The sequence below is a fragment of the Pseudophryne corroboree genome, chromosome 6 (assembly GCF_028390025.1).
Source record: "Pseudophryne corroboree isolate aPseCor3 chromosome 6, aPseCor3.hap2, whole genome shotgun sequence".
NCBI lineage: Eukaryota > Metazoa > Chordata > Amphibia > Anura > Myobatrachidae > Pseudophryne > Pseudophryne corroboree.
The window spans coordinates 192,328,293-192,341,433 of record NC_086449.1 but is presented as its reverse complement, the minus strand read 5'-3'; the positions used below and the strand labels follow the sequence as shown (position 1 = coordinate 192,341,433).

At 44.9% G+C, this 13,141-nt stretch overlaps 1 protein-coding gene across 1 annotated transcript in view; it reads right to left on the bottom strand.

Annotated features, from left to right (window-relative positions):
- Positions 1-13,141, bottom strand: part of ITGA11 (integrin subunit alpha 11) — a 201,955-nt gene that overhangs the window by 63,266 nt on the left and 125,548 nt on the right. Inside the window, exons 16-18 of the mRNA XM_063925538.1 lie at positions 9,584-9,750; positions 7,753-7,898; positions 4,742-4,852 (exon numbers count right to left, since the gene is read on the bottom strand). Coding sequence (XP_063781608.1) covers positions 4,742-4,852; positions 7,753-7,898; positions 9,584-9,750 — 424 coding nt within the window. The remainder of the gene's footprint in view (positions 1-4,741; positions 4,853-7,752; positions 7,899-9,583; positions 9,751-13,141) is intronic.

Here is a 13,141-nt window from a genome sequence, read left to right as displayed (position 1 = left end):
GTGGGCATTTGGTTGGGCCTCGGGGCCCGTGGGGCATGTAGTCGGGCCCTCCAGGCCCGTGGCCACGGGTAGCTGGGGAAACCCCCCCAGCCCGGATAGGCAGGCACTAGGCCTGGGCACAATTGGGCACTAGGCCCTTAGGAATAGTCAGGCCACAGGCCTGTGGGCAGTTAGGCGGGCATTAGGCCCGAGGGGCAGTTCAGGCAATAGGCCTGTGGGGACGTTAGAGGGCATTAGGCCCTAGTGTATCTGGGTCAGTAGGTACATGTAAGGTGACCCTGGGCACCAGGCCCAGGTCACCCAACGGGCAGCAAGTTAGGCGGGCGCTAGGCCCGTGGGCGAAGTCAGGCCTCCAGCCTGTGTGCAGTTAGGGGGGCGCTAGGCCCAGCGAATCAGTGTTTTCCCCGAGGTGAGTAAAGGTGGCACTGGGCATTAGGCTCAGGCCACCCTGAGAGTACGGTAGGTGGGTGAGCTGTGCGGCCCCCACTACTGGGTGTTCTGAGTCGGGTAGATAAAGGGACCGTACCGTCGCTTGCATTGTGTATCGTGATGTATGTTACCGTGCGGGGCGAAGTGTGAGCTCGTTAAGTGTGTTAGTTTTGTTGCACCACACCCACAGAGCTAGTTTGAGGGCTCTGCCGTTGTAGGTAGCATAGGGTGTGACACTAGGTTAGAGTTAGGCCCTGCACGGCTGTTTGTCTGTTTGTTTACCTCCTTACAGGGACCTGTAAGAGAAGAAGACGTTCGCAGTGCGAAACTGACGGTGAGTAACATCTGTGTGCGTTTGTCCCTTGTCTGTCCCCGAGCGCCGGAATCGGGATTGCTCGCGGACGTGAGAATCCCTTTTCATCACACTACGTGCGAGAGCTTCGTGTCGGTGATGACCATTCACCCAACCGGTGAAGGTCGCGGTCACCCCTGGGGTATCCCCTGTTCCAGTGGAAGAAGGGTCGATACCCCCTTTAATGTAAACCATTCTCTCCTCAGCTCGGTCGTCGGTCAGCTCCGAGAGGGAATCGCCGTGTCCGGATCCGAGTGAAGATTTCCAGGTCTGTTGAGGGTTCCGGTACCTGAAGGTGAGAGAGAGCGGCGCCTGGTGAGTACCGAGTCTACACCTGCACGGCAGCAGGCACCACACGCACCGCAGGCCCACCCTCTCACACAAGTGTCATACCCAGGATTAGAACCCATGACCTATTACACTGGAAGCAGACACCTTACTGATGAAGCTGTTTGCTCCTGTATAGGAAATATAAGAATTTTAACTATATGAAGATACTTCTCTGACAATTACACGTAACTTCATATAGTTAGAATTCTCATGCTTACTGTACAGGAGCAAGTAACTCCATCAGTAAAGTGTCTGCTGTCAGTGTAACAGGTCATGGGTTCTAATCCTGGGTATGACTGCTAAGAAATGTGTGATTTAAAATAAAAGACAATTAAATGTATAAATACAGTATATACATTTTTTTCAGAACACTACACACACACACACACACACACACACACGCACACGCACACTCACACATACATACATATATTTATCTTAATATAGGAAATAGGGGGGCACCAATATTTATCTTGCCTCCGGGCAACTGTGATGAACTTACGCCACTGCTAAGCAGTGATAAGAGCGGAGAAGTGAGCCAGTGGAGAAATGTCCCCATCAACCAATCAGCAGCTCTGTATCATTTTATAGTATGCAAATTATAGATGTTACTTCAGTGCTGATTGGTTGCCATGGGCAACTTCTCCACTGGCTCACTTCTCCGCTCTTATCACTGCTTAGTAAATGTACACCTAACATCCTTCCCTGAGGTGAGTAGTTGTTATGTTAGCATTTTATACCACGCCATTCCATGAAGTGGTCTAATGTATGTTTAAACCCCAAGTCCAGATGAATTCTTAGAGATAGTCCTCCCATTCTGCATCCCAAATGCAGTGCAACGCAAGAAACCCTGAAAATACTGCTGGCGCTGGAGGGATTGATGCCAATCATATGACTGAGGTTGCTGTTAATGTGTAAACTGCTAGGCAATGCACACGTAGAAGTGCATGATAAAAGTGCCATAGCTAAGGTGCTGCCATTATTTTCTATGTAAAGCTGGGAGTGACTACCTGTTTCTGGCTAACTGATACGTAATAAGCATCACTACCTCAGTCTGACAGCTATCCATATAAAGGCATGGCACAGTTCTTTCAGCTTTGCTTTTTGTCCCTGTTGCTGACCCCCACTCCTCCTAGTTAGGAAACCGTGATAAATGCCAGAATTGGGCAATATTTGAATAAATTATAGAAAATTGAATATGGAAAGATAGTAATAAGTTGCAGAAGCTGGGGTTTGTGTTGCAATAGTTCATTATATAAGTAATGTGCATAAATCTGTGACAGCTCTGCAGGATTGTATAGAAATGCTCTCATCTGAGTGTAATAGGGGATATAAGAAGCTGCAGCTTTTTCTACAGCTCTCACTATAAAAATCTGTCTTGTAGTTATGAGGTCCAAGCAAAAGCTTCATACATTTAATAGACTATGGCCCTCATTCCGAGTTGATCGGTCGCAAGGCGAATTTAGCAGAGTTACACACGCTAAGCCGCCGCCTACTGGGAGTGAATCTTAGCTTCTTAAAATTGCGACCGATGTATTCGCAATATTGCGATTACTAACTACTTAGCAGTTTCAGAGTAGCTCCAGACTTACTCTGCCTGTGCGATCAGTTCAGTGCTTGTCGTTCCTGGTTGACGTCACAAACACACCCAGCGTTCGCCCAGGCACTCCCACCGTTTCCCCGGCCACTCCTGCGTTTTTTCCGGAAACGGTAGCGTTTTCAGCCACACGCCCCTGAAACGCCGTGTTTCCGCCCAGTAACACCCATTTCCTGTCAATCACATTACGATCGCCGGAGCGAAGAAAAAGCCGTGAGTAAAAATACTATCTTCATAGTAAAGTTACTTGGCGCAGTCGCAGTGCGAACATTGCGCATGCGTACTAAGCGGATTTTCACTGCGATGCGATGAAAAATACCGAGCGAACAACTCGGAATGAGGGCCAATCTACAGAGCTATACGATGCTATAGAATACCACAGCCTGACATGCCACCAGATCTTCCCAGTTGGTGAATTAACTTAAAAACAATATTTACATTCAGTTTTGGCAGATCACTGTTACAAAATATGCGAGAAATTCAGGAGTACGGAATTTAGGAAGAATGATGTTGGAAACCAAAAAATAATACTTCCTAGTGAGTCATAAATGTAATTTCTCAGTCCTCAAATAGGAAGGTTTTAGTGTTTGGGTCTGGGTAACATAGTGGTAGAGGACCATAGATCAGTGACAGCTGAGGGTCTGATTCAGAGAGAGACTGGCATAAATTTGATATTGACTTATAGTTCCAATGTTTTGTGATCTGCGCTTGTGCCAATCAGGTCCTGCGACGGCACTCACAGTGTCCCAAAAGCTACAGAATTATTGCTATGCTCCTGGAATTTAGAGGCGATGACACGTATAGTAGAAATGGGGGTTTGATTCTTTAAAAAAAAAAAAAAGTCTATGGAATTCCTTTACATTGGACGAATAAGCAATGTGCCAGCTGCCATTTATATTATTAAAAGTCTGTTCCACTATTTTGTATTAATTAAATATCCTGTTTTGGTAATTTGCAACATAACATATACTGTATGTTCACTTAAGTTGATTCTCAGGAGAAATCTTCTGTCACGGTACAATTTTGGAATAGGAATTGTTGGTAATTCCCATCTGCTGAATACTATTTTTTTCTTCCCGTAGCACTTTCCCTTTCTTCCCACCATGCCAAGTGGGGACAACAGCAGATAGACAGTACACTGCATCCATAGCATCACTTTTACATTCATACAGATGGAACCTTCAAGAGGAGATTTCAGCATTTCCATTGCCTCCCACGCAACAGGAGTGAGTTGGTTACCATGGTGAGTGTGCATGTTTGTGCACATGTGCACTGGGGGCTTAGAGGTCTATGTACTAAGCCTTAGGGGCCCATTTATCATTGATCGCATTTGGAATGCGATATAGGCACGAAACTGGCACCCAAGATCACATTGTACAATCACATTTGTGCGATGTATCAATGAAAACCCGCTTTGACAGGGGCTCCGAACGTAGCCCGTTCCTGCAATCTTCTGTGACGGCTGCCGGGGCTTCTGGGCATGCGCACTCCTGAAGACCGCACATCTACAGTGGCCACATCCAGGGAGGGCTCCAGTGTGTAGCTCATAGGCTACAACGGGCTACCGCCATCCCATATGTCCTTCGTACATACATTCGGGGGATACTAAATATTTGCAACTAACCCCTGAAAACGAGTATTTTCTGGGAAATATTATTTGATAAATGGGCCCCTCAGAGAGAGATAAAGTGGATGGAAATAAAGTACCAGCATATCAGCTCCACTCTGTTACAGGCTGTGTTTAAAAAAATGACAGGAGCTGGTTGGTTGGTACTTTATCTCCATCCACTTTATCTCTCCAAGGCTTAGTACATAGACCCCTTAGTGTGGAGTTATTAAGGTTTGGTTGTGGGTCTTGGGACGAAAGACGAAAAAAATGAATTTATACTAATAAAATGTAATTTATGGAAAAAAAATGTAATTTATGCAAATTTTCTGATTTAATGTACCCTCTAATTTGTGTATATAAGTATTACTGAATATTTGCTACAACATAGGTTTTAATCTTATTCTCTATCGTATTCCAAACATACCGACGCCTTGAGAGATGTTGGCCAGCCCTCCTCCAGTAGAGGTCCTTGATCTGGAAATGCCAGCTCGTACTCCAAGGAAAAGGTGATTGGCTTTACATAGTCTGCTGTATCCTACAGAGGAAAGGTCACATATAATAAAGAACAAAAGACAGCTTTTTTCAAATGTGATCTTTATATATAATGAAATCTAATGATATCATTCTTTCCAGCTTGGGAATAATCTGTATTGTCTGACTGTTCAATTGGATCTGTAACAATAAAAATGTCTGTGCAAAAGGATGAGTGCTTGAATCACATATCGCCATACATATGTGTGTGTTGTGTGTGTGTACAGTCAGAGGAGGATGTTGGGGCGGGTAAGCAGGCCAGTGGCCCGGAGCACTGTGCCCTGAGGGCGTAGACACAACACCTCACCGGCGCCTGCCCATCCACCAGACTGGACTCAATGATGGGGAAACAGAGGTGTGTGCTGTGCTCTCCTTCCTCCACCGGCAGCCCAGCAGCAGCACAACGAGGGACTCGAGGATTAGGAGGAGGACGACCGAGGTGGTGAGCGCTACCGGGGAGTATCTGGCACTATACAGGAGGCAGCATGTGTAACTAATACTATAGAGGGAGCATTATATGTAACTGATACTATATTGGGGACAGTATATGTATCTGGCATGGGGCAGTATGTGTAACTGGCACTATACTGGGGGCGGGATGTCTAACTGGCACTATAGAGGGGGCAGTATGTGTAACTAGCACTGTGGGGGGGCATTATGTGTAACTGGCACTATAGAGGGGTCATTATGTGTACCTGGCACTAAACTGGGGGCAGTATATGTATATGGCACTATACAGGGGGTGGTATGTGTAACTGGCACTATACTGGGGGCAGCATGTGTATCTGGTAACTACCATGTGTGGCATAACTTAATAGCATTACGGTGTGTGGCATAATGCGTAATAGGAATTACGGTGTGGCATAATGCATATTGGGCATTATAGTGTGTGGAACAATCTGTAATGGGCATTACTATAAGGAGGAAAAATTAGAAATAATGTAAAGGGCATGAATCGGGGTTTTTCTTGCCACCAACCAAATGGGAATTGAACCTGTGGTTAGCGAAATTTGCCACCAGCCCAAAGCATGGCAAGCACAGCGAGCCTGTGAGGGGACTTGCTACCTCGTTGTCAGTATTACGGCAGATGGGATGCCACTGTCGGTATACCGGGTGTAGTATGAGTGGCCGGCGATCGGGATCCCGGCGCCCAGCTTACCGGCACCGGGATCCCGACCATCGGCATGCTGGCAGAGGGGCGAGCGCAAATGAGCCCCTTGCGGGCTTGCTGAGCTCACCACGCTGTGGACACGGTGGTGCGCCATGCTTTATTCTCCCCCCAGGAAAGTTGTGGACCCCCAAGAGGGAGAATAGTTGTCGGTATGCTGGGTGTCGGGATTTCAGCGCCGGTATACTGAGCACCGGGATCCCAACAGCCGGCATTCTGAATACCACCCGGTATATCGGTATTACATACCGGTTCCATTGCTATAGATATCTTTAGGATGTATTCATTTAAAATCTGTCAACACTTGTTTCACATTGTTAAAATTTTATAATTAATTAACATGAGGGATAGTCATATTTGGTACTGATGGGTAGGACAATATATGTTATTTCTCTTTGTGTACAAAACATGTACAGTAATTACTTTTCTTCCATAAAATGACATGATTGGAACTCCAGACACCCAAACCAGTCCTGTGTAACGATTCTCAAACTAGTTTATTCATTTGTTCAAGCATGTTCCTACTCAGTTGAGTTGGTTAACTCAAATATTAGCCATTTTTCATATGTCAACCAATATGCACATATTCTAGTTACATTTGTCAAACACAGTAGAAAAAGAAAAATGAAAAAAATAAAATATAAAAGATCCCAGAAATTTTAACCTCGAATGCAATCTGTACATTTCAAACTGCAAGTTTAAAGTCAATTGTAGTGCAAACATGTTCAGGTTTGTGAAATTATAATGTTTAAAACAAGGATCTAATCATAACTATTTAAGGGCATATGTATTAAAGCTTGGAGAGAAATAAAGTGGTGAGAGATAAAGTACCAACCAACCAGCTCCTAACTGCCATGTTACAGGCTGTGTTTGAAAAATTACAATTAGGAGCTAGTTGGTTGGTACTTTACCTCTCTCCACTTTATCTGTCTCCAAGGCTCAGTACATCTGCCCCACAATGTTTAAAGATCTAGAATTTGTTTTTACTATCTAGCTTGCACTGGTAGATAATATACGTTTGTACCTTTAAACAATGTTAGTAAATAAACCTCAGTATTATGGGGGTAATTCAGACTGGATCACTGCAGTGGCAGCGATTGCAGTCTGAATCCCTATGTGGAGTGCGCTCGCGCACCCCGGGAACCCAGTGAGATGCTAAAAGCATCTCAGGGCAGCGATCACCTCTGCCTGATTAGAACGCCGTTGGCGGGGCGCGGTCCGGACTATGCAGGCATGTCTGGACCATTGCGGGCCGTGGTGGCTGCGTGATGTCACACGCAGCCGCTGCGACCTGGGACGCGACGAGTAGCGGCCTGCTAGCGCGCAGGACCTGCGCTGGCAGGGAGCTACTCAGCAGTTGCAAAAGCATCTCCGCTATGCGATGCTTTTGCACCCCTGCGGGGGGCTAGGGTCAGACATGCGGGGCGGACTAGCCCTGTGCTGGGCATCCCCCCGCATATTTGAGAAATTTAGCACATCTACGATCAGATCTGAATTACCCCCTATATACTATCCTATTCTATGTAGATATACATTTACAAATGGCCTATGGCTGCATATATCAAAAATGAAGAGGCGGTACCTTTAAATACCATACTAGTGCAGATCATGGATTGTTATGGGGACCAGTGATTAATCTGAGCTGTAAGAGGATCATTAATTTGTTCTCTTAGTAAAACATTTACTCAACAAAGGTTATAAAGTGCTTTAATAAACCCCAAATACTTCACACCCACCAAGACATGGAAGTTGAGCTGTTGGCACTGGCTGTGCCCACTTGTGGCTCTGATTGTTTTAATAAAGTGCTTGTCTCCTCCAATGTCATCAATAACAGCGCGGGGCGTGTATCTCCGCTCATCAATCGTGACATTGTATTTAATGGCTGGAAACACATAAAGGACATATGCAATATCACCAATCATGTAAACAAGATTAAATATTAATCATTCCAGAGTGTTGCAATCAGTCTTTATCACGTTCTGTAATTTAATATGATATCATCATCTGTCATAGCTAGAGTTCAGTACAGAACCCCACATATTGTACATATAATTAATTAATGAAAATAATTCCATTGTCAAATGCAAAACGTGATATCCCATTCTGGTCTCTTTGTTCAATAGTCAATAGCTAAAGTCAGCCAATAATTTTATACTTCAACCATTTGGGCACTAGTGCATTGGAGTATAGGGGGGATATTTAGTACAAATGTTCAGTAATGTATAACAATCATCCTTTAGGGTTATTGATATAATGTAAGACAATGGACCTCATTTACACTTAACAGCTAAGGCGCAGCACAAAAACCTCATGCTCTTATGCACCTCAATTCGCACAAGTGTGCCTCAATTTCTGCCTGGGCATAGGTTAATGGAGCAAGCCGGTACCATTTGTGGTGAGGCAGACGTTTTCCTGGCTGATGGCAAAAGATGGCTGCAGTATGGTTGGCGATTAGGTTGTCGGCACCAGCTCGGGTGATCGGATCTCTATTTAATTCCTTCCAGTTGCTCTATGATGGAGCAGCGGAATTTTCCAAATGTAAAACAAGGCTTCAAATACATTAAAGTGCCACATGCAATAAAAGTAGTCCCGGTGTCATAAACAAGGCCAAACCAAGCAGTGTTACAGGAAAAAAAACTGTAAAATCCATTAGATGAAAGAGGTTGGCTCTACAGTAACACTTTCTGCACAGTCCTCTACTTCAGATTTTCCATTTCCTGCACAGTAAATCTAAACTACATAGGTTTCTAGGTTTCTAGGTAGGCAGAGCTACATATGTCTGTTACCTATGCTGAACATTTATAGGCAAGCAAAGCAAAAACAAAGCCTATGTATAATTTGGTTATATTTTACCTTTAATGCATATGGATTTTTCCATTTGTATGCTTTACAACCCTCACATTCATATACTGTATCTAGGATCGTGATCTGGGAAATGGGGATGTCACCTGTTATCTGGCATTCTAAGCACTAATCATCTATTGATTGTGATATGCAGTAATTAGTGTTGATTACATTTTGTAATTGGAGTTCTTATGTACTTGATTAAATAATACAGCATTATAGTATTGTTAGTTTGTTGTATGCATACAGTAAGCAGTCAGTGGTGGTCAGATATCTCTCTTCTTGTACTTCCCACGTATTCCTGTATCCTGAACTCACGAGACACAGATTGTGGCCCCAGAATATTACTTACTTTATTCGTTCTTCTTGATGGGGTAAAGGGTTAACTGTTGTACAGAGTGCAACAGTATTGTTTCCACAAAGCATAAAAAATAACAGTAATTGTGATGGTACGTCAACTTCCGTAGCAGTGAGCAAGAAGACAGCAGTGTGACACCTATTGCATTAACCAATATAAATACATTCATGGGGGGGAATTCAAATGTTTGAAAAGTCATTTGGGTGTCTGCTTTTTCCTATCTAACAGACAGGAAAAAACAGACACCCAACCGACTTTTCAAACATTTGAATTCCCCCCTTAGTGTTCCACCACAAAAAAACACATTAATTTTGGAATCATGTTATTAGCAACCGGGATGATATAAAAAAAATAAGGGCACTGACCCACGCTCTGCCCATAGAATTGAGGCGCTTTAAACATTGGGGAGAAGCAGATGAATGCTGCCATGCAAGTGGCTTCTCGTCCGTTCCTGTGGCACTCTTTACTGAAAATGTTGATCTTTGGTGGCTCAAACCTGATGGTGGCGTTAACCTGTACAATGCTGCGACTCCTGCCAGGGAGAGCACAGAAGCATTAAGTGGTTGCAAGCCAAACAACACATACTGTATATACAGCATTAGGGGACAGAAAACCAGAAGAAGGAAGTCTGAGGATAGTTGATATTAATAGGTAAAATTGAGGTCACTATGACATTTATATCAGGTACAGATGCGCAGTGTCGGACTGGGGCATAAAGGGCCCACAGGGCAAATGCAGTGGTAGGAGCCCATACTTAGGGGTGTGGCCATTGATAAATATATAGTCCATGCATGATAATGTACCAGATTAATAACAGCTATGCAATGTAAAAAGTACACCATAGATCTGTGCAGTATAATGTAACATATGTATAATTGAAGTGCACAATCTAGAACCTGATCCTCAGAGGAAGGGGAGGGCCCTCAAGCAATGGGGCACACCGGGGGCTTCCCCTGTGCCCCTGTGGGCCAGTCCAACCCTGCAGATGCGTTCTTATGAATCTAGCCTCAATATGAGATGCCTGGCGTGAGTGAGCCGGCAGTTACACTGCAACTCTGCTAACTTCTGACATTTTTTTTTTAAATAAGATGCACATGCAGACTCTGATAAAAATGATATGTGGCATGCCTATATTCTGTGTGCGATTGCAGCTTTATCTACATACGAAATGCTACGTTACAGTGTTTCCATGCAGATTCAGCCGCAGTCGCACACAGAATATAGGGAATGGTATCCGGATCCCGGCGCTTGGGATGCCAGCGGTCAGAAGACCGACAGCAGCATTCTGACGTGCAGAATGCCGGCACATGCTAGGTAAGTATTCTAACCCTCCCCTTCTACCCTCGTAACCCTAATTCTCCCTACCTGCAGCTTAACCCTATTCCTCCCCACTTAGTGCTTAACTTTAACCCTCCCTCCACGCAGCTTAACCCCAACCCTCCCCCTTAGTGCCTAACCCTAACCCCCAATTTTAGTGCCTAACTTTAACCCTCCCTCCCTGCAGCCTAACCTTAACACCCCCCTTTCCCCCACAGCCACTGGCATATTTATAATAGGTGCAGTGTGTGCATTGCACACGGGCCCCCTGGGTCAGGGGGGCCCACAACGCATACCCTGCACCTATTCATTTTTATATTTACCCTCCAGGGTCCTACGGCGCAGCAGCACTGCAGAAATCACTGGGAAAATGTTGCTGCACCATTTTCCTGGTGTTATGCGCAGATGGGAGATTTGCACATGCGCCCTAGACTTTGGGACAGCGCTGGGATCCCCTAGGGACCCTAGTGCCCAGAGTTCTAAAGCACTACCGGCTAGAGAGGAGGGGGCCCAGGCGGAGACTGCACACAGGCCTCCTCCTCTCTAGATACGCCCCTGCCCACAGCCTAACCCTCCCTCCAGTGCCTAAACCTAACCATACTTGGCATACTTACGATCGGGATTCCGGTGTCAGTCGGTCTTCTGACCGGAGTCGGGATTCCCACTGCCAGCATGCTAACCGGATCCTGAATATAGGTATGCAGCATATGATTTTAATAAGCAGAGTATGCTTGTGCATCTTGTTTGCATAGGCGATCGCATTTTCTGCGCCTTCCCGCCCCCCCTCCGCAGAAAATGCGGATGCATGTGCAGGACGTGCCCGCATCTTTTTAGTAATTTTTGCAGTTGGATCGCGTTCTGCGATCCAAACTGAATCAGCCCCAACATGCACAAAAAGTTATCCGGAATTAGTAAACGCGCTCACGACTAGGCGCGACTAGAAGAGCTGTTTAATGAGACTGCAGCAATGATGAGAGAGGACACATCTGTAGTCTATACAGTATGGATCTATGGTGTTAGGACATGCTGAAACAGTATACAGCTTCAAGGTTTGCACTGACTGCTGGAATACTGTATGTTAGATAGGTGGAATCCCAATACAATACAGCATAGGTTCTCAGGACCCCAAACAAGAGCAGGCCCTAACCAATATGATGCCCTAGGCAAGATTTTGGCTGGTGCCCCCTAGCACCACCGCTGGTTGCGCTTCTGACCCTGCACCTCTTTCCCAGCACCATCACCCCTCACCCTTAGCAGTCCTTATTTTGGTGTTTGTACACCCTATATTTTAAATGGGAACAGTTTGCACATTTGGCGCACAGCCCAAAAAGGGGTGTGTTTTTGCTGGCAAGGGGCATGGCCACACAATAGTAACCTCAATTCCAATGACGTCACACAGTACTGCACCTGCATTCACATTTGATCATGCGATAGTGTTCATAATTCATATTACATCCCACAGTAGTACCACTTTACCTTATAAACGTTACTACTCACAGTAGAGCCCCTTATTCACATTGCATAACACTGAATTGCTCCTTATTCACATTACACCACACCCTATTGCTCTTTATTCACATTAGACGACACAGTATTGCCCTTTCTATACGCAACGCCACATAGTAGAGCACCTTATACACATAATGCCACAGAGTAATGCCCCTTACACATATGAGACACATTATTAATGTCCTTATAAACATAATGCGCCTTACACATTATGACAACCTTTATTAATGCCCTTTTACACATAATGTCCCTTACACATATGCCGCAATTATTAATGCCCTTATACACATAATGACACACATAATGCCCCCTACACATTTGCTGCACATGTTTAGTGCCCCTATACACATAATGACACACATACAGTAGTACCTTTTTAAACATATGCCACACATTATTAATGCCCTTATACACATAATGACATGCATAGTGCCCCTTACACATATGTTGCACATTATTAATGCATTTTTACATGACACACATAATGCTCCTTACACATATTCCGAACACTACTGCACTACCAACCCACTCACATGCACACAGCACTCACACTGCCACTAACACTGTGATCTCTGCCTCTGCTTGGATACAGATGTGTCCTCATAAATATTGCCTCAATGCTAACATCTGGCACCCATTTTGAATGAAAATGCATCTTATTTGCATTGCTATGTGGCTAGAATGCACAAGCAGCTTCTGCTGATTAAACTGATATGCAGCATGCCAATATACTGTGTGAGACTGGCTGTATCTGCATATGAAATGCTACACACAGAATATAGGCATGCCACATATCATTTTAATCAGCAGAAGCTGCTGATGCCCCTAGGCATATCAAATGCCCTAGGCAATTGTCTAGTTTGCCTATGCCTATGGCCGACTCTGCCCCAAACAGTTCATGTTTTCCAGGTTTCCTCACAGATTCACAGTTGAAATAATTAGCTGCACCTTTGGACCTTTAAAAATGTGCCTGTGCACCTGCTGGGTGACGAGCTGTTTGGGGTCATGAGGACCGAGTTTGAGAACCACTGCAATATAGTGTTCAGGCAGTTTAGCCTGGGGTTCTGCACAGAGTCTTCTGATACCAACTGCCTCTG